Consider the following 21,720-nt stretch of genomic DNA (forward strand, 5'->3'; position numbering starts at 1 on the left):
TGTAAGGAGGGGTTGTGATGTCTCCGCACCAATGGAACAGCTGGGGTTAAATTACAATTCTTATTTTGGTTGCCGATATGGTGCAAATGTTGAAAAATTATTTGGAGTTGTTTTAAGGTGGGGATAGCCATACAAGATTCAGAAGAGCTGTTTGACTGAATTAATATTTGTCCTGAATCACCTCAAGCTGTACCCACTGGCTGATTAATCTGGTAAAATTGTGCAACTCTTTCATAAACTGCAGTTCAAAGGTTGGAGCAGAGAGAAGACAGCTGAGGAGGCCACCTCTGTGCTCCACTGAATTTGCGATGAGACTGGGACTCTGGAGCCCACAGAAAAACCGATAGTCTCGAGGACCCCCTGGATTAGCAATGCCCAATGCCTGTTTTCCAGCCTTATATTTTTTGTAATGAGTAAACCAAACCTATTCCGTTTCTTGTTTGGTGATTTATCATTCAAGACTGTTTCTGCAGAAGCCTGCTGCACAAACAAAGGGAAGAGGCAGCTGGTCCTGATCTTTTAGGAGGTCCAGGTCTTGCAAGATGTGTCAAACATTAACATGTAGCTGTGTTTCATTTATTACTGTGTTATTATTAAAAAGTTGTAATGTCAGCTGGTGATAAGGTCATCAGTTGACCTTACTGCCAGGCAACGAGGAACTGGTGAAGAAGCTTTCTGTATCACTTGTTTGTATTTTCTGCTAATCCCAAAGTGCAGGTATTGCTGCCTACTGTCCTGATCAATGTTTCTTTCTGCACCAGTTGACATTGGTAACCATCATCTTGGTACCTCCGTAGGCTCTGTTTGCTTGGATATCTTGACTCCCTTAAAAGTATGAAACACTTTCAATACAAAGTAAAATTTAATTGATACTAGTTCCCTTTCAATAAAATGCTGTTAGGCAACATACTGTAAAAATTGTTAGGAAACAATGGCAATAGAGAAGGAAAATGGATTTGATAAAGATAGGAGATGAATGACCTATTGCTCCTCAGGTGCACGCAGCTTGCTAGCACTTTGCCTGCGGCTCCTTGGCTGGAGTTTTGTGAGGGGATGAGCATCCAGGTGGGGAGCGGAGACTGCTCAGGAGCAGTGTGCCCAACATCACCAGTGTGCCATCAGACTCAGTTGTATCTCCTGTTCCTCAGTGGAGTAAGGAAATCTGTAGGAGACTGTGTGCAGAGCTCCCCTCAGGTCTGTTCCCAGACATCTGCTGACCTTTGGGAGGATGTGTCACAATTACCAGCCACAGCAAACCTGGGAGTCAAGACAAGTGGCCTCTCTTGGGCTGGAGTATCCCTTAGGAATTGCTTCCAGGAATGAACATGTGTTTGTTTTCTACTTTTTAATAAAAAATTACAGATGGCACAACTGTTTTCATCAGTTTCAACTTTGCTACTTTGTAGAAATAACCAAATTCCAGTGAGATACAATCAGCTGATTCCTTAGTTGGAAACGCAGTAGGATTTGTCTCTGCTACCCTTTCTTTCTTCTGAAAATCCCTTCCTCTCTGAAAAGGTGAATTGACTTATACCTCCTTCAGTGGTACTTCTCACAGTCACTATGCAAGTACTTCCTAGTATAACAATTAGTTTGACATGATGCATGATGTAATAGCTATAATCTTTCAAACAGTTATTTCTTCAAATTTCTTTACACTCTTTAGATACTGAAGGACTGTGATGTGACTAATACTTTGAGTCCTTTTACTGTCTTGTTTGGAAGCACAGTGCTGTGGGCTGCCAATATGTGGTAAGAAATACAGCAGGACTAATTTTTATTCCAGTGGGTACAGAAAAGTCATGGTTGATGCACAAACTCTTTGTAAAAATCGAGGAATAGCGCTTTTGCTGAAGATGCTCTTTAAGAGCAGATCTGTACTATTGTGGTATGAATGTGGTGAGGCTGGTTTGTTGGAGGTTTTTTGAAAGCTTAAATCTAAAAGTATTCAATGGCTGGGTATCTTACCTTGAACACGTAACATGGCTACTGCAGTTCTTCAGAGTTAAGAAAATTGAAGAGGAAAAGAAACAAGTCTAATTATGTTGGTCTATAACATTATTGCATAAATTAATGGACATAATACAGCCAATAAACAACATTGAAAAGAATAAACGTGATGGGAAAGACCATTCTGGACCACTTGTCTATCGAGTTAACATCAGTCAAATCAGGGATTTTGACTTTGATCTGGGATGCCCTTCTTCGTAAGTGTCCTTTTTTATGAAGCCTGTGCCTGTCCAGACCGCTCCTACTGTAGAGGTCTCTGCTGGAAGTGGCTCTTCTGTACTGCAGGTTGGCACTGTCGTATGGGTACGTGGTGGCTCGGGGGTCACGGAGACTCGTGAACACATCTGAGCTGCTGACGTCATTTCGTATTTCAAGTGGGCTAAGGAGCATGTTTCCCTGGGGATCAACCTGTGTCAAGGAAGGAATGTGAATTAGACAAGTTCCTCAGCCAGCGCAAGGTGTCTCTCAGATGGACAGACACCTTCTGGCTCTACTGCCGAGGTGCTCCTGGGGCTGCAGTGACAGTCGCGCCTAATATAGCATTGATGGAAGTGAAAATACACTTTCCTGACTGGTGTGAAATTATCTGTTAGGCATCTAAATATCTTCCACTCTGACCTAGCTCTTTGGTCTGGGACCTTTTCATTCAGTTGGTTATTTCATCCCCTGTAAAGTAGGAGTTTTTTAATTTTATCTTTAACTTAGATCACGGTCTTCATGAAATACTGAGTTTTAATGTCTGGTGACCTGACATTCTAAGCTTTCATGTACTCAAGGTTAAAAAACAAATGTTGTTGTTTCTGTCAATTTTATACAGTATTAGTGCTGTAGTGTAGTTTTGAGAACAGTTTTGTAACAATGGGTTCATCATATGAAGAACATATAGGCACATGAGCAACTTATCAGTTATTGTAATATGCTTGTGATGAGAATTAATTTTGGGGAATTACTTTATCACAGAGATGGAAATCCCTACTCCCCACAGCACACCATTAACTTGCTCATGTGCCGATAGAATAGTTCATTTTACTCAGCAAAACCTCACATTCAGTTGCATTTTTATATGTTGGTACCAGAAGCAGTTGTTTCAAACATGTTTATCACTTACTTTACTTGTCCTGTTAGTTAGTCAGGACACTGTTTTAAGTACCTGAGCAAAGAACTGGAAACTGCAACTGGTATGTTTATGTCTGGTGCGAAAAAAAAAAAATCTCATGGCATTTTTTATATATGAATGTAATTATGAATGGCTGCATTAGTACAAAATGTTCACCTTTTCACTCATCTTTAGTTTTCCACATGTTTATAATAAAACCTTCTTTAGAAAAAGTTTTTTATTCTTTCCTGAATGAGTCCTGACTTCTCCATAAAGACTTCCTAGATGTTTTAAATTCCCAGATACTTAAACATCCACTGTAGCTCATAAGAGGGAAATTCACATCAGGACCCAGACCTCTTACATGAAACTTCAAACTTCTGGCCTTGGACCTACCCCAAATATGTTCCAGTCTATACCATGGCTGCCTGGGGATGCCTTCATACCAAGGGGGGGAAAAAAAAATTACTTACTGACAATATCTAGTCTTGTGAAGCACCAGTGATATGTAATGCTTTGTTCACACTCTGAGCTTTACATTTTTAGCAAGACATAGCAGAGCTGGGAAATAGTATAATAATCTACAGTAGGTTTGAAATATGTTCAAGAAAAAACTCCAAGCAGAGCACATGGGGAAATCCAGTCTCTGGAGCCTGCTGCAGAGAAAAGCTGGAAGCCAGAGAAAGCCTCAGTTCTGGCTGACAGCGTGGAAGGAGTTCCTCCCCATTGCCAGAGGCAGAAAATGTTGTGTGATGACTGCTGGCATATTTGCACTGCACCAGACTAAGCACTTATTAACTGAAAACAAAGACATGAAGGGCTATTTGTACAAAAGCCACCCAGGAAAGCTGTGGGGAAAAAAGTCTAATAAGTCACCACTGATAGAAAATGTTCTAGTCAGGTTTAGCAACTGATTCTGAACAATGTGGAATGAGCATTCAGTGGGAACATCCCAGTTCCCACCACTGTTTTAGTGGGAAAATCTCACATATTGTGCGCTTGAGAGGCCAGCTGGTCACAAACCAACATGGTGTGGTGTTTGCAATCTTTACTTGAGATATGGGCTACTCAGTTTATACTTTTTAGGGCAAGTCTTCAAATTTAAGCAGAAGGAAGATCTAAGCAAGGGTTTCCTACCCTGCAGAGGACTCCCATACCTATGGGACTATTCATTACTCCTAAGTTCTGACATTTTCTGTGGAAAAAGCAACAATTTCAGAGTTGTTGCTGAAAAAAAAAAGAGGATTTTTTTTTTTTATATTCTCAGAAGTTTTGATAGGCCAACCTTTTCTTCTCAGTTTTACGAAATAGCTCTTTGAGCTGCCTTTGATTACACAATCTAATGTTTAAGCCATTTAGTGTCATAGTAGTAGTAACAGTAGTGCAAGCATCATTAAGCAGTTATTATGGCATCTCTTTGTGAAGACAACTCATAACTGCCTACAATTAAAAGTGATTCATAGGGATGCTTCTTAAACTAATACGCCCTGACAGTTCATTATAAGCCAGCAGCGTATGAGTTCCTTGCTTTAAGTGTTATGAATGAACCTGTTTTATTTAAAAATTAGTTTTATTTAAGTGATTTTAGGTGGAATGATTTGTATACATCAAGAAACAATTCACTCTTTGAATTGCAGTCTTTGCAATTCAGAGCAAAGGGCCTTACACTGATCTTGAATAAATTAGCTCTGAGAAGTATAAAAGCTTTTCTTATGTACCTGGGTGAAATTCTCTGCTTATGTAACATGAAGTTGGACTAATGGTTAATCTTCCACATCATTAAAAACCCTTTCAGAATTCACTGAAGTTCACTCTAAAATACTCTTAAAACCTGTGCAGCTGACGTTTTGTTACAGAACCACAGGAATTCTACAAATTCCCACATGAATCTGGAAAACATACAAATTGTTAAGGGATCTCCTGAAGAGACTTGTTATTTGCTTTGTTTTTGTTAAGTTAAAATGAAGTAACAGCAAATATGCACACTATGAAAGTTGAAAATTTTCTGTCTTAAAACCTTTTTCTCTTTACTCCACATGAGGTTACCTGGGGCTTACTGTTGGTCTTGTGCATCAGAAACAGCCAGTGAGCTTTAACTCTTTCCACCCCATGTCTCAGTGATGAGACTTTTTCCCGACATCAGGTAGGTACTGCAGTTGTACACAGTCTTTGACACGTTTGCATCAGACGGCATAACAAAAAATGGGGAGGGAAGAGACAAGGCTCCGTCTGCTCAGTTTTCTGGCCCATTAGCTGGCTGCCTGCTTAGGAGCAGAGTATCTCAGTCCCCTCTTAAGGTAGCAAAGATGAGCGATATCAAGCCCAGAGCAGTTCCTTGTTGCGTTTATTCTTTCAAATACCACCTTGCTGTTCTTTAACTGGAATGCCCTAAATTTTATTACATAAACTGATCATTGGTCAGATGAAAACAGATCTTCTTGCTTAACAGATAGTCTGAGCCTAAGTGTGTATTTGCATGGACATATACATTTTGCCTTGTTTGTACAATGCATAAATTTTGCCTAAAGTTGTAGAAAGCTGAAGAATTGCTATTTTTTTTCCTCTTTTGAATATATCATCAAGAATATGTGAGGAGAATGTCAAAGCATCTAAAGCTGAAGTTGTGTTAGCCATCTGGTATAATTATTGAAGTTTAAGTATTCTTCAGATGCATGTATGTGGTGACACTTCTTGTGATGACAGTTGTATCTATATTGAGTGTGTCTCTATATTGAGATTATAGATTTTTAATTTTTCATTTGCACTGGAACTACCTAAAGCCTAAATCAGCACAGGTACACATGAATCTTCATCAGTGATGGAAAAGCCTTGATGTGTGCTCAGGAAACATGATAAAAAGAAATTATAGTCTAGCTTATATGTTTACTTAGAAAATTATTTTTCCTGTTTAGAAGCATCAAATGATATTGTAAGTATTAAATAGTTAAAGCAATAAAAAAACAACCAACCAACCAAATAACAGTCCTGTGCTGACCACATAAGAAGTAATCACCCAGCTCCAGAGGAAGGTATGTTGGCATTCCTTGACAGAGGATGGGTCTCAAATGCTCGACGTTGTCTGGAATGGGTTTTTACCTACCTATTTTTTTAATGTTAACTGTTGGGAGATAAAAGGTAAGAACTTTTGTTTTGTCTCAGTACAAAAACATCTTTACTTTATTTCCAGCCAGCAAGTTGGCTTTGTTGGGGGCCCAGCTTAAGTGTCTGTATACCAATGCACGCAGCATAGGGAATAAACAGAAGAGCTGGAGATGCGTGCACACGAGCAGAGCTACGACCTTCTTGGCATCACAGAGATGTGGTGGGACAACTGGTACGACTGGAGTGTTGGCGTGGAGGGGTATAGGCTTTTTAGGAAGGACAGGCAGGGGAGACGAGGAGGGGGTGTCTGTCCCCGCTTCCACCCTCTATAGGCTTTCCTTTTCACTTTCAGTTGGTCCAGGAGCTCCTTGCTCATACGTGCAGGCCTCCTGGCCTTTTTGCTCGACTTGTTCTTCATTGGGATGCACCACTGCTGAGCTTGGAGGAGGTGCTCCTTGAATGTGGAGCAACTTTCTGGGGCCCCTCTTCCCTCCAGGGTTGCCTCCCACGGCACTTTGCCCATCAGATCCCTGAAGAGGCCAAAGTCTGCCCTCCTGAAGTCCAGGGCAGAGAGCTTGCTGTGTAGTTTCCTCGCTGCCCCGTGGATCTTGAACTCCACTGTGTCATGGTCGCTGCAGCCAAGGCTGTCCTTCAGTTTCACATCCCCCCACCAGCCCCTCCCTGTTGGTGAGCACAAGGTTGAGCGTGGCACCCCTTCTTGTTGGCTCCTCTATTGCCTGCAGGAGGAAGTTATCGTCCGCACATTCCAGACACCTCCTGGACTGCCTGTGCCCTGCCGTGTTGTCTCTCCAACAGATGTCGGGATGGCTGAAGTCCTCCATGAGGACCAGGGCTTGTGACCGCAAGGCTGCTCCTATCTGCCTGTAAAGGGCCTCATCCACTCTGTCCTCCTGGCCAGACAGCCTGTAACAGACCCCCACCATAACATCCCCTGTCCCTTCCCTTCCTCTAATCCTGACCCATAAGCTCTCTGTCAGCTCCTCCTCCATCCCCAGGTGGAGCTCCACGCACTCCAGCCAGTTGCTGACTTAAATACTAGATGACCTTTGAAGGTGCCTTCCAACCCTAACCATTCTATGTTCTATGATTCTACTTTCTCTTAAGATGAAAGATTCAGGGCCGTGTTACTCATATAAGCTGTCTTGTTGGAACAAATGCAGTAGTGTTATCACAATCTGATCTGCAAAGAAACAGGTTCTGCTCAGCAGGGATATACTATTCAAGTGTGGATTTACTTGAAGGTTGAGATAGTTGTTTGGTTTTATGTTCCCTCCTTTTTCTCCTTCCTGTAGCCACTGTACTGGAAAATGGTGTGTTTCCCTTGGAGCCTGTGACTGGTATCTGGCTTTCCATCACAGGTGTTTTGTGGTTCACAGAAGATTTGAAAGGAAGATGTGATGCTGTGCAGAACTGGAGAGCAAGAGACCATGGCTTTAGGTTGCCATTTATGAACCCCTTGATGTCTCAGCCCCTTTCCCACTCACATTATGATTGCATCCTGTCTCATGCTTAAGAGACATCTTCTGTGTAGTGATTACTCACGTTATAATTATCTGGGGAAACAGAAGCAGTTGCATGCATGGACTATCTAAATATTTTCTTGCTGGATCGTTTGTCCTATTTATCCATAATTATGGTGGTTTCCTCAGTGACATATAGCTTTGACAAATGGACAAGGAGATATAAGCTGTCTTTATAATTTATTAAGAGAAACAGAAGCTTTGTTTACTACAAATTAATATTTTTTCAGATTAAAAATTAAAATGGCATAAAATGTAAAACTGGAGAGGCTTTATTTCCACCTTCTTCAGTCTGTAGAGAAAGGAACAGACACATATGAAACAGCAATATGGTTTCATTTTCCATCTGGTCTTCTCCATTCTGTGTTAATATCGTGGTCAGTTTGCTGAGTGTAGCTCACGTCTGATGCTTTTGTCATCTGGTGAAGGAATTTGAACTCTTTTAGTCATGGGAGTTGTATGTCAGATGGGAACGAACAATATCTTCACCTGGCACAAAAGAGAGGAAGCACTGTTACATGTCTTCTATTGGTTATAGGTCCTGGTATGGATAAATGCTGTAGGTCAAGAGTGAAAGGGAAAAAAATATCCTATAGCTGTATATACTTACAGCTGTACTTCTTTTGTGCTCCAAAAAACACTTTTCCTTACTTTGGCATAGACATCATAATGCCAGTGAAAAATCTCAGAACATGATGGAGAAGGGCTGGGAGCTGTTTTCACTAGAGATCACATAACCTTACTGTGTTCCACTGCTCCAGTCATGAGCATTCTTCTTGTCAAAGACAGAAATATGGCTGTTGGGCATCAGCATTTCCATGCTGAGTAAAATAAATGCTCACCAGATCCCACATCAATGTATCTCCAGTGGGATAACAAAATCCATTAATATCCATCCACATGTGTGTGGCTGTGTGTATGTGTGTGTGAGTGTATGTATCTAAAATCACAAACCTGCACCGTGTGGGCAGAAAGCAGCCTGGTCACTTAAAGCATGCCCAGTCTCAGAATGGGTTTGCAGTCTAAAGTGTGAACACTTACAAAAGCTGGTACAAAGCATGCAATGTCTTCCATTTTCTGTTAGAAAATGCTAGTGTGTGCATGTGGTGCTCTGAAAAGCTCAAGTGTGGTCGTGAATGCTTTCCATCCCATTCTGAGTATGGGTCTCAGCATAATCTTTGCCAGTGTAACATTTAGACAAAAGCTTTTAGTTAGGGCTTTTTGTAAGTTAAACAAACTCTCCAAATATATAGGAAAAAGAGCTTACCTGCACTCTTATCCTTTATACTTTCTCATCTTTTACTCAGTTCAGTGCACTGGGGCCGAGGTAGCCAAGGCTGACCTCTGAAGAAGTGCTGCTTCCCTCTTCATCATGAACCCTTGCTGTGCTTCTTCTCACCTAGGCTGGGTTATTTCAGGAGCTGTTGAGATGGCCAGTCAGAGTTTGTGGGTTTTGGGTGTTTTTTTTTTTTTTTTTTTCCCTTCCTTATCTTCCATAGAAATGGATAGACAGTGTCTGCGCACAACAATCCGTAACAGGGTGGCTTATCTTCTCTGCTCTGCAGAGGACAATACTTTGTCGGACCTTGGAGACTGCTGCAAGCCTGAACTGAATTTGTGCACCCACTGTAATAAAGCATCTCCTACACACTGGGACAAGAGGCGAATGCGGGTACAGGCTTTTAATGGGCTCATGAGTTCACTGAGACTGAGGACATGATGACTTTGTTAATGATGCTTAGCTGTAGTGGTGAGACTGCTGGGACACAAAACACATGACTCCAGAACTAATTAAATATCACAGAGTTTCTGAAATGCAATTCCTGACATGTACGTGAAATTGCAACCATCCATCAAGGTAAAGTCTCACCTGTCGGAGTTTTATGTGCTGGCCTCATTCTTCAAGCTGAACAGAGAGCTCAAATATAGTCATGTCCAAACGTTATCACCTCAGGCCACAATAGCACAGAAGTTTCTAGCCTGGGTAAGGCCTCATTAATACTTGGATGTAATATATTATTAAAAAAGCAGAGAAGAGAAGAAAACTTTTGGCTCGTTAGGATATACATTTTCCTCTGAGGCAGACTGGGCCAAATACCCCTGAGGGAAGTGTTTATTTCTGAAAAACTGGGAAAAAAAGGAATAGATTTATAGAATTTTGCAAGTGACCAGTGATGTACTGCTACATTAAACTTTTCTGAATTAAAAAAAATGTCCATACTATTACTTGCTGGAGTTTGTCTGGCTTGTTTTTTAAGAGGGGGTAAGCTGTGGTCTACTTGAGTTAGCCTGAGGGAAAAATCCTGACATCTGTGAAAGCTGTTATAATCTAGCAGCATCCTCCTCACATTCCTGGAAGCTCAGTGGTGTGGGCTTCATTCAAAACTCACTGAAGCAACAGTGTCTGTCTTTGCTTTCCATTTTTGGTGAAGTTTCTCTGTGTAAAGAGGAACTACATAATAAACATTTCTTCTATACCACCTTCTATAGCAATGAAATACACAGTTGAAATGGTAAATATTTAACTGCTTTGTACTCCTTGTATTTCTTCTGTGCTACAAAGAAATTATTGTTGTGAATATTCATTCACATTTTCTGTAGTCTCTTATCCTGTTTTCTGTTGAAGACTGAACACGCCATCTGTTGCTGTAATCTCCTTAAAATACAATTGTTCTCTAGACAATCTTAAATGCTTTCGCATCTGTATTCAAACTGCATTTATCTCTATCATCATACACATTAACATTGTCACAGCAGCAATAATGTTTGAAAAGTTAGCTTGAACATTTTACCTGGATTCTGTTTGTTTCCAGTCTGCTCTTCTTGCCTGTAGCATGTCCTGCCCTGCCTGCTGTCTTTTTTTGACGTTGGGGTCCTTTCCCAAAGAATATGTAGTTCACAAAGGCATATTCCAGCAAGGCCAGGAACACAAACACAAAGCATCCCATCAGGTAAATATCTATTGCCTTGACGTAGGGAATCTTTGGCAAGGTCTCCCTGAGGTGGGTGCTGATGGTGGTCATGGTCAGCACGGTTGTGATTCCTGCAAAAGGAAGAAAAAGGCATTGACTAGCGAGAGAGGGAAGGAGATCTGAGCGTGAAAGGCATAGTGGCAGCATTGCCCAGCTACCATGCACTTCTGATGCAGATGGATTAATTCTGTGATTGGATTCTTAACAGCCAAGGGAATGCATTTCGCAGGACTGGAAAGGAAGATATCTTTGCAAGCCTGCTGACAGCAGCTTCCTTGGCTTTCCCTGCAATGGAGGGTGAACAAAATAGCCTTGAAAAACCCAGGCTATCTTGGTACACCTTGCCTAAATTTTTACAATAACTCTGCTAGGGAACATGGTATTAGCTGACCTGGATAGCAAAGAGGAAATGCTTCTCAATTTATTTACAGCAGTAGTGCTGCTTGACCCCACAGGATGGCTTACATTGCTCTGGGAAACAGGAATAAGTATCTAGCTTTTGACTGACAACAGAGGACTGAAAGGAGAAAGGGAAGCTTTATCATAAAGTGATGGTCTTTGATGAAGAGAAAGAGATACATATGCTTGTACCAAAACAATTTTTTCCTGTTAAAGGGGTAGTTGCAGGTGAAACATTTCCATCTCATTGTGTTATTCATCACTGTACAATTCTTTCTTTCTTTTTTTTTTTTTTGGTGTGTTTTGGTTTAGCTGGATGAAATTATTTTTTAGTCTGCTTTAATCACAGGTCATTAATGCATCTAGGTAATACCTCTAGGCACAGGTGTCTTGAGTTGAATTTATAGAGAGGTAGGACAAAATAGAAGTGGAACAAAATGGCTTTCTGGCATAAGCATTTGAAAAGCATGTCTGCCCTAAAATGCACATGGTAGCAGAAGGTCTTGGTTCTTATGGAAAGCTGTAGGAAGGAACACAGTACAGGAAATAACCAGTTATGTAGGTAAAACAGGCTTGTTTGGTGTAAGCTGGTGTACCTCCATTGATGTCAGTAGGGTCTCGTGTATTCATTCCAGCCACACATCTGGTCTGAGAGGACGTTTTTTAACATCAATGAAATGCTGATGCAGCACAGTGTAGATACTCTTAGATACCTGAATTGGACCTTTATGCTTCAGTTTGGAAGCAAAATACTTTTGACCTGATCCAAAGACCATTATGGCAACTGGAAGTCCAACAGGATCCCAACCTATCTGCAGAGCAAGAACTTCAGATGTAGACAAGGTGACACCTGCCTGCCTTCCTGGCAGCTATATGTGTAAGATCACAATTAATGCTGCTGCAATCAGCTGTACGGATTTGGTGCCACGGTATTCAAAGGCAACAAGTATCTATGTAGTTCAGTGATTTTGAAAAGAAGTTACCTAGAGCAACTCTGGCTGCAGAGGCATCATAATTGATCCAGAAAGATACCCATGACAGAATTGTGATCAGCGTGGAAGGCATATAGGTTTGCAAAATGAAGTATCCAATATTTCTTTTAAGCCGGAAGCTGAGTGATAATCGAGGGTATGCTCCTGAAAGAAAGAAGTCGTATAATGACTAATGCCTAACAAAAGTTAGACACTGATATTTCTGGGTTGGGGAAGAGGAGAGAGCATTTTTAACTCGCCAGTGCTTTTACCTGTTGTAAATTCCACTCTCTTTGATACCAACTTGTAATCAACGATAGAAAATTGTGGGAGCTCGATGTTATTAACTCCCGTTACTGCCGACTCTCCTCCGTTCCAGTAAAATTCAATATCATCAGTAGTGTATCCATCTGAAACAGAGGCACAATTTGATTATTGATTTTTCTTTCTGCTTTATTACTTAGCTTAAATAGTTGCAGTTAAAGTGGAAGGAGCCACCATTAATCAGGAATTCAGCCTTCTGCCCTGTGACATTTCTGTTAGATGGAAGCCACGTAGCCTCCTCGGTACCCAGGGGAAGCTTCTAGGTATGGAAAGGGAGAAGACAGAAAACAAGGAGTGAATTTAAGATTAAAGATCAATTTTTAGCTAGCTCTAATATTATTACTTTTTGTTCAGGCTTGAGTTGCTCAGTTTACCGACAGACTGATATAACACCAGTGAAACTTTTAAGCTGTCTAGGAGGAGCTCTGACAGTAAACCCAGGTTCAGTTCCCAGCTTTGCCTTTGATTTCCTATGTAGACTGTGACAAAACACAGAGTTTGGAGCCAGTGGAGGCAAAGAGGATTCTAGAAGAATTCACGTGCCTGTACTATTACCTGACAATGTCTGTCAGAGCTGTAGGTATCCCTTTGATATTCACACAGCATTTTATATTTTAATTAGACCATGCCATCTTTGATCTTCTGTTATCACAGAACTATTTCCCATCAGCTTCAAAACTAGCAGGTTTCTTCTCTTTCCTTTTAAGAGTGATGTTGATTATTTATCATTTAATTAAAAATTAATTTGCCATTCTACTACTGGGAATGTTAACATTATTGTTACCATTTTCAAAAACATTTTGATTAAACTCAAAAGTGACTGAGTTTCAAAAAAATTCCCACAATTGATGACATTTTTGAACTAATATTTAAACTGGTTCCAATTTATTGCATTTTACTACTTTCCCCAGATATCTGCCAAAGGAGAGAACATCTCATCTATTTTTAGACTTTTCCTTCAGGTGTTAGATTTAATCAGGTTTAAGTCATATAACACAGATCAAACAAAAACATGTGTTTGAACTCAAAGCTTTAAGAAATTTGACAGTAGTTTTGCCAGCTGAACCGACCGTAGCATCAGAAGCCTCTACAGAGTTAGGAACATATCCTAACTTATGCACCAGTAATGCAGTTTGTAGGTAGGGAAATTAGTCTTGAGACGCCTTTTCCTATGATAGCACCTGGTAACAGCCCCATCTCTGAAAGGCTGACCGCAGACAGAGCAGGTTCGTGGTTTTCCTAGTGACAATCAGAGAAGCTCTCATAACTTGCTGCCAGGCTCACGGGACTGCTTGGGAAGTCTGCAGTTATTGAACAGGTATCTTTTGATGCAAACACACAGGGACGGGCTGAACAAGGTTAACTGTTCACAGACCTATTTGTGAACTGCTCAGTGCCATGGATTGCTAGCTATCTGATTTGCTCCTGAAACCATACTGACATGTGCAATATAGATTGCTGGTGTTTGCTTGAAACTTCAGTGCTTCCCATGCTATTTTTTAAAAAATGACCCACACCAGGGTTGTCACACAGGGCTCTCTGCATGGATGGTTTTCACGTCTTGCAGTCAAGAGCTTTCCATTGCCAAAGGTCAAGGTAGCTGCTTGATAGTGCGACCTCAGTAGCTGCTTCAAGGCATTGCACACAAACCACGGGGCCAACATGAGCCACATGTAGGGTGCAATACAGAATGACTGAAGGAGAGAATTAAGACTGCTAAGTCTGTTTAACAGGCCAAGACTAAGATTGTCAGGGAAGTGTTAGCTTCATTTTCTTGCAAATCTGTATTATAAAAAAAACCTCTCTTGAATGTTTTCCCTTTTCAAAAAACACGGAGCAAAACAGAGGAAATGGTAAACTGACATCTCATACTGACAGAGTATTGATTATGTGTGACTCGGTACCACACAGACATCCCCTACATGAAGCAACACTCATAGCTCTGTCTTTGTCTTTAGAAGCTAGAATTAGAAAGGTGCAGCACTATCTAGATGGTGCACAGGTACTTGCTGCAAAGTCACAGGTGAAGATTTAGATGTGAGAATCCTGGATTCTGCTTCAGGGTTTGGAAGAAAATGGTGAATCTGATTCTTTTGTTCTATGCCATCAGCTGGGGCCCTTTTCACACCCCTCCCTCCAATTTTGCTCCGATTTTGCCGCTTCCTTGGTTGGTGCAGGCTGGGATCCAGGGCTGAGACTGACTCTATTTGCTGTCTCCTTAGGCAGCCTCTGCCAGCCTCTCTGCAGTTCCTCTGCCTTCCTGACAAAAGAGGGAACGGTTTGGGCACCTTATAGCAGATAAAATCCACCCCCCCCCCCGAGGTCAATTATTGTAGATTTAGTTGTTAAAACCACAATGGTACCACATAAACACCTGGGATATCACAGGGCAGATTTCAAAAAGAAAAGTCACACCTTCCTACAAAAGGATTGCATCATGCTATTGCTATAGTGTGATCCCGGATCTTCGCAAAACCAGATTACAAGAGTTTTGTAACTCAGGCTTTTCACTGGGTTACAGTTGGAAAGGTTTCTGTGACTTTGGCTTCTAAATGAAAAGTAGAACTACAAGGCTATAAAGTCAACTGACCAAAAGCAAGAACCTTGCATGGAAGATTTCAGCTGAGGACAAGCCATCACTGCTGGCAAGCCATGTCATTAACCTTCAGAAATTTAAAAAAGACTTCCAAATACTAAAAAAAAAATGGATCTACTGTGAACTATCACTGTTTCTAATATCCTGATTTGTTCCTTGAATTTCCTCTGGTTGAAGGTGGGGGAAATTATGAGAAAGGGAGAGTGACGTTTTTCAATCAGGAGCATTCACATTTGTTAGAAGAGTAATTGAGCACGAACATCTTCCTGTGGTTTTGTATCAAGAGAACCTCAGTGCAATTGTAATTTCCTTGCCAGTCACTGTAATAACTCTGCTAGAAACTAACAAGGTGTAAACTCTCCCCAGGCAGTCCATTCCCTGACGTGATATGATTTTTGTTGTGTGATGCCCTTCATTATGTGCTTCTCACATTGTTCTGGGTGCATGAGGGGCATTGCTTTCACGGCTGGCGATGACTCACAGACACAGGGCTCGGAGGCCCGCGTGTTCCACAGGCCTTGACTTCACTTTCTGCATTTTTTTTTTCAGTGAGATCTTCTTCCCTCTATGTATGTATCCATGTCAGTGCTTTAAGGGACTGCGTCCACTCTGTGACGGAGCCAGCAGTCGTTACAACTTGACGGTGACATCTGCACACAAATTTCTTAGAAGTTAAATGTTGGTAAACTGAATTATTTCAGTTACATTCACAACAGCTGCCAAGAGTGTTTGCATCTTGAACTGCTGAACCCCAGAATTATTTCCCCAAATACATAATATATAATGGTTTTCAAATAGAAGGAGGTAGATTCAGACTTGATATAAGAAATACATTTTTACAGTGAGGGTGGTAGAACCCTGGCACAGGTTGCCCAGAGAGGTGGTGGATGCCCCATCCCTGGAAACATTCAAGGCCAGGTTGGATGAGGCTCTGAGCAACCTGATCTGATTGGAGATGTCCCTGCTCCTTGCGGGGGGGGGTTGGACTAGATGACCTTTAAAGGTCCCTTCCCACACAAAGTATTCCATGATTCTGTGATTTTATACAGGGCCATGGCACTAATAATATTCGACTGATTTAATCGAATTGAGTTGTGCCCGTTGCCCAACGATCAGATCCGGCTTCCGCGCGCAGGAACCGCGGTTCTCTGCCTGCCCCTCCCCCCCCCCGCCCCGCCCCAACTGTGTCCCCCCCGCCTCCAGCCGCCCATGTCGCCCCCCCCAGCCCGGTGGCGCGGCGCGGCCCGGCGGCCACGTGGGGGCGCTCGCACTCCGCGGCGGCGGCCGGTGCAGGGCACCCCCCGCAGCCGCCTTCCCCCCGCCTCGCCCGCGGGCTCTGCGGGGCGCGGGCCCGGTGGGCAGGGACAGGCCGGGCCCGGGTGTCGGCGTCTGACATCCCTAGCAGTCCAGATCACACAATCAAACACATTTCCCAGGATTGCTGCCTCTGATTTTGTTGACCGAAGTAAGAAGTGATAGCTAAGTTTATTTTTTTTATTAGTAAAGCTCCCATAAAAGTTATTTGATCTATTTAAGTCTTTGTTTGCTTGCTAGATTATTTTCCAGCTTCAAAGCCATTAAAATATGTTTAATTGCCCAGCTCAAGACATTAAACTTCTGCTTCCCAGAAAATAATGTCTAGAAATTATAACACAATCCTGATGTGCCAACACTTCAACACTTGTTTTTTTTTTTTTTTTTTCTTCTAGATCAGCACTAGATCTGAGAGTTTAAGTGAGACCACTTAAGCAGAAGTACCACAGATCTAAAAAGTAACTAGATTCAAGCATGGCAAGAAACTGATTACGTACAAATCTTGTTGTTCACAGAAAAAAATACTTCAGAAATGTTTCTGACATTGTGACATAGCCGAGGTTAACAGTGTATTAGATGTTAATGTCACCAGGCTGTTTTATTTTCCACTGCAGCACTTACCATCTCAAATACCTCTGCGATAAACAAAGAGCTGTATTACATTAACTTAACAGATAAAGTCTCGGTTCTGCTATTATTACCAATTCCACAGAGATGTCCAAACAGAGCCTCATTTTCCTTCTAATTCTCCAGGGCAGGCTGCTCCAAAATACCCAGCCACGGGGTCTCTGCCTTAGGGATCTGAGTCTAAATACGGCATTTCAAAAGAATATTTCCACTCTGTGTGCCCCAAATCAGTTGGCCTTGTGTAAGGACATGAGGCTGGAAGACAACCCTCTTCCACCACTACTGGATCGTCCCTTTCCTAACAACTTAGTCTTTGTTGCTGAATGTACTTTTACAACATATTTTTTCTTGTTTCAGACCATTATTATTCCTGCGACTGTATTCAAACAGGAAGATAAAGCATTTCTTCTGCACACCACCGAGGTTGTCCATGCAGTGGTAAATTTATTGTACTATTTCAACTTAAACCCAACATGTGAATGTGGCACTGCAGATCTGAAGATGTATTTTGAAAAGCAATGTCACTAGTTAACATTAAGGTGACAGAATTGCTTGAAAAGGCTCCCTGCCACCTGTGTTCAAGTGGGTGTTTGTATCTTTAAGTGACTTTTTTTTTTTTTTCACAGAGAAATACTTTCTATAGGCAGATGGCAGACTGTAACTGGAGATATGAGTCAGAATTTAGCCTAAGCAGTAGTGACCCAAATGAAAACTTGGTTAGACTGATGGAGTACTACAAATTGTCAGTTATTTAAGAAAGTTTCTCAAATGAAAATAAATTTAACACATGGGGCAATCTGTTCCATCCCAGTTGGAGACATCACTTCCTATCCATTAGAAGCAGAAAATAAATGTTATTACAGCGTAAAGTCACTCTGGCAACATCCTAATTTATTTCAGAGAGTGAATTATTACCTTCTCTTACTGTGCAAACACTTTTAATATTGGTTCATCGTTACTTGTTATCATTTTTTGCCCCTCTAACTTTTAAAATCTCATTTGCCAGTGAGACTTAATGCAAGGTTGAAAGTCCTTTGGGAGAGGAATTGTTTGTTTTTGCTTAATAGCTTTTTAATGGCTAACACAGCAGGACTTCTCAGGATCACTGTAGTCTCAATAGATGGTAACATTGAAGATTTCTGGATAAGTAGTCATACTTGTACCAAAAATACCTTACCAGTTTGTCTCCTTCAACTGCATTATGCCAATGATGTCAAAGGAACTACTGAGCCTAAAATAAATATAATGCAGTGCACAATCAGAAATACACATTAATATGTTTTATCTAGTATGGCTTTCATATGCAAAAGGGGCTCTTATAAGGCATACTGATATTTCTTTTTTCCTGTTCACTAATAGAAGTTTCATTCTCATTAGCTATAAAAAAGAAGAAATCAAGGAATTACTAGGAAAGGAAAGGAGAGCAAATGCAAAATTCTTTGCTTGCATTTTCATATGCTTTCCAACTCATATTGTGCTATTTCTTGACTATTATATGCCATTTTCTTTCTTTCCCCAAAAAAGCTGTAAGAAGTTGGCTATAAAGAAGGGCCATGGTGATGATTAAGGATAGACTTTCTTCCATTGAAGGATGGACTGACTGAGTCATGGTTCTTCTGCCTGCAGGTAAGGTAGCTGAAGAAGTGTTATGACAAAAGTCTGTAAGATCCTAATTTAGCATGGTGAGCTTGAACAGGACATGATTATTCACAATCCCTTCACACTTCCAGACCAAGAAAGCAACAAATCATGTCTATGGCTAGTTTGAAGGAAATAAAAGGAGATAAAATGTACAGATAAACTGCAGAACTCACTGCACAAGGTGACATGAGTATCAGAAGTTTATGCTTGTTCAGAAGCTATCATATATATAGAATAAAAATCTATCCAGGTTATTAAACGCAATGGTACTATTTCTGACTTGAGGCAGCAAAGCGCAGAACACTTACTGTAGGAGTTTACTGGGGAAATATCATCCTATGCTTTGTTCTGCCTTCATAGATGTGTGCTGCTGGCCACTGTGAGAGACAAGATGATGGGTGAGATAGATGTTTGATCTGAGACAGTACAGCAGTTAAGGGGCTGACATGTTCCACTGCAGCCTGATCTGCCCGTCCAACATCTTTCACTTTTACAACTCATATTTGTACTTCATCACTGAAGTGATGATTTTTAGCCTGATGTTGAGAGCTTCTGACTCCACACATCTTTGTGTAATTCATGTAAATTAAATTGTGATTAGAAAACCTTGTTCATGTCCATGCATTTTGTGTAGTAATAAGCAATCTGTCCATAGTAACTCAGTGGCCAAAGTATCACTGAAAACTCAAAGATTTCTTATATGCAAATGTTCAGCAAGCAGTGCCAGTAATTTAACTTTGGACTTGAGATATTTTTATGACTTGTTGTCTCAAAATTAGCAGCAATGATATTGCTTCTTAAACTTATTTAACAAAGCAAGTGTGCAGTATGTGCTCCTGACTGGTGTCTTCTTCTCCAGACTAGATAGTTGCATAATTGTACATGCAACATGTGCAGACACAGAACAGATCAGCCCTGATAAGTATAGCCATCATACATCAGTTTCTACAGACGTTTAGCTAGTTTCTCATCATGTAATCTAGTTTGAGTGGCTCTGAAACACGAAGTTTTAAAATGGTACTTCAGTTACTTTGGTAGTTACAGCCACTGAGGATCTGATTATTCAACTGCTTCCATGTTTCTCACTTCTTTGCCTGAATCTTCGTGTCCTGTGGGGTTGAAACCAGCGAAGTTCTGAAGTCACACCATCATGTTCTTGTCTAAAGGCTAGTCAACAGTGATCAGGGCAGAGCCTATGCATGAGGAGATGAACTCCAATAGTTTCCTTGCCTTGCATCCAGGTTCACTGGCTGCTGGTACCAGACTGTCCTTGGGAGTTCAGAGCTGGGAAGAGAGTTGTTTCTTTCCACTAGCAAGTGTCAGAAATCCCAGTCTTCTTCTCTTGCTTTTGTTCTGCAATGCTTTTTTTCCTGAATCTGTTTTGAGCTTTCTCCTTCTCCCTTTCTTTTCCTCCTTTCTTTTGAATGGACACTTATACTGGATACCAGCTGTATCTCTGTCTGGAGAAAATGGAACCAAAGCTCCTGACCTCTTCTGGTGAGGTTTGCTTGCTTTTTCCCACCTCTTTCTTTTTATCTTCTACCCTTCATTTCTCCCCTGGTTTGATGAGGAGGGAAAAAAAATCCTTTTTCAGGAGCAGCAAAATGCAAACCACAAATTGTTTCTGCTCTGATCCTGGCAGCACAGGCTGCCTGCCTCAGGATGAGAGACCTCCATGTGCCAAGAGAGACCTGACCTCTCCTGACAGCCCAGTGTTGCAGTTCCTTTTGCTAACTCAAAGGGCTTCCACACCTTCATGCACACCAGATTAAGGTACCTTGCTTGCAATGCTATCAGGAGCACATTTTATGTAAAGTTTATAAGTCCGATGCAAAAATCACTCTTTTCACCCCTCAGTTTCCTCATCTTTCTCATTTGGAGCTGCTGTACAATAGGTGGCTATCCCAGCCTGAACCATAATCCTGGAAGTTTTTTCTGACTTGAGTTGCTTTACAAAGTTAAAAAGAGAACACCACTATTTATAAGCACATTATGTAAACAGTAGCAACAGAGGTCCAGCTGCTTAGCATTCAATTAATTTAGTTCAGTCAATATTGAATGGTACGTAGTTTTGTCTGCTTGTATTGTAAACACATCTTGCCCTTGAGCACTTATTTCATTTGACTAATTAAGATCTACTTCTAAGTGCTCTCATTTTGTGGCCAGACAGACTCCCCCAATTTAGGTACAGCTGTTGTACTCGGTGAAAAAGGCATTTGAGAGCCAAGTCCATCTGGTTCATGCTCCAGCCATGCCAGGCCCAAACCTGCTCTTGTTTAAGGCATTAGGGTCTCTGTTTTCAACAGGCCTCAGACTGCAGGTGAACCAGGTCATGTTGTGTTTCTTACTTATGCCAGCACAGCTTATGCAAGTTTATCTTATATTTCTACTCAATATCATGTTCCTCTGTCTGAGATGGTGAAAACTCTTAAAAAAAAATTAATTACTTAACTAAGGTGCGTACATTTTTCAGAGAGGTAAATATGGAGGCAAATATGAGGTCACTGTAGTTGAGCTTTTTAGAAAAACAACGAGAATAAGTTTTCATGGTGGTCTCACTCACTGTTCTGACTATCTAATAGCTGAATCTTCAATTTATGGACAATTGTGGAAAGATTTAAAGTTATACTGAGCTACATGAACATTTTAATTCAGACAAAATGAATAATTGAGTGAAAAAAGTATTTTCTAAACAAAATTAATTTCAAATAAAAATATCAACTATTTTGACTTGAAAATTGAATATTGACTCTTTTAAGAAAATGCATTTTACAATGCACATGAATTGTGCATGTATTACACTTTTTCTGCATGTGTATTTTGCCAAAATATTTACACATCACTGAATTGATATACTTCACTGGAGCAAAAGCCTTGCCTGAAAAATACCGTGTTGTTCTTTATGACATTGTTAAAAGACCATGGAAGGAAATGAAGATTTGACTGCTGTTTTAAAATTTTGTCACTGATCTGCTTTACTTCTGTAACCATAGATAAATACTAATTCTATACTGACAAGAAGTAGGAGCAAGAAAGTCCTAAAAAGAACCAAAACTTAGGGAAAAGTACATCCAGATCTGTACTTGGTAATAGATTTATAGCTATAATAGGAAAAAAAAAAAAGAGG

At 40.9% G+C, this 21,720-nt stretch overlaps 1 protein-coding gene across 1 annotated transcript in view; it reads right to left on the minus strand.

Moving 5' to 3' along the window:
- Positions 1 to 2,058: 2,058 nt before the first annotated feature.
- Positions 2,059 to 21,720, minus strand: part of GABRB1 (gamma-aminobutyric acid type A receptor subunit beta1) — a 130,986-nt gene continuing 111,324 nt past the window's right edge. Inside the window, exons 6-9 of the mRNA XM_086746433.1 lie at positions 12,364 to 12,501; positions 12,104 to 12,256; positions 10,542 to 10,792; positions 2,059 to 2,418 (exon numbers count right to left, since the gene is read on the minus strand). Coding sequence (XP_086602559.1) covers positions 2,071 to 2,418; positions 10,542 to 10,792; positions 12,104 to 12,256; positions 12,364 to 12,501 — 890 coding nt within the window. The 3' untranslated portion in view covers positions 2,059 to 2,070. The remainder of the gene's footprint in view (positions 2,419 to 10,541; positions 10,793 to 12,103; positions 12,257 to 12,363; positions 12,502 to 21,720) is intronic.

The sequence above is a fragment of the Chlamydotis macqueenii genome, chromosome 4 (assembly GCF_036417535.1).
Source record: "Chlamydotis macqueenii isolate bChlMac1 chromosome 4, bChlMac1.mat, whole genome shotgun sequence".
Taxonomy (NCBI): domain Eukaryota; kingdom Metazoa; phylum Chordata; class Aves; order Otidiformes; family Otididae; genus Chlamydotis; species Chlamydotis macqueenii.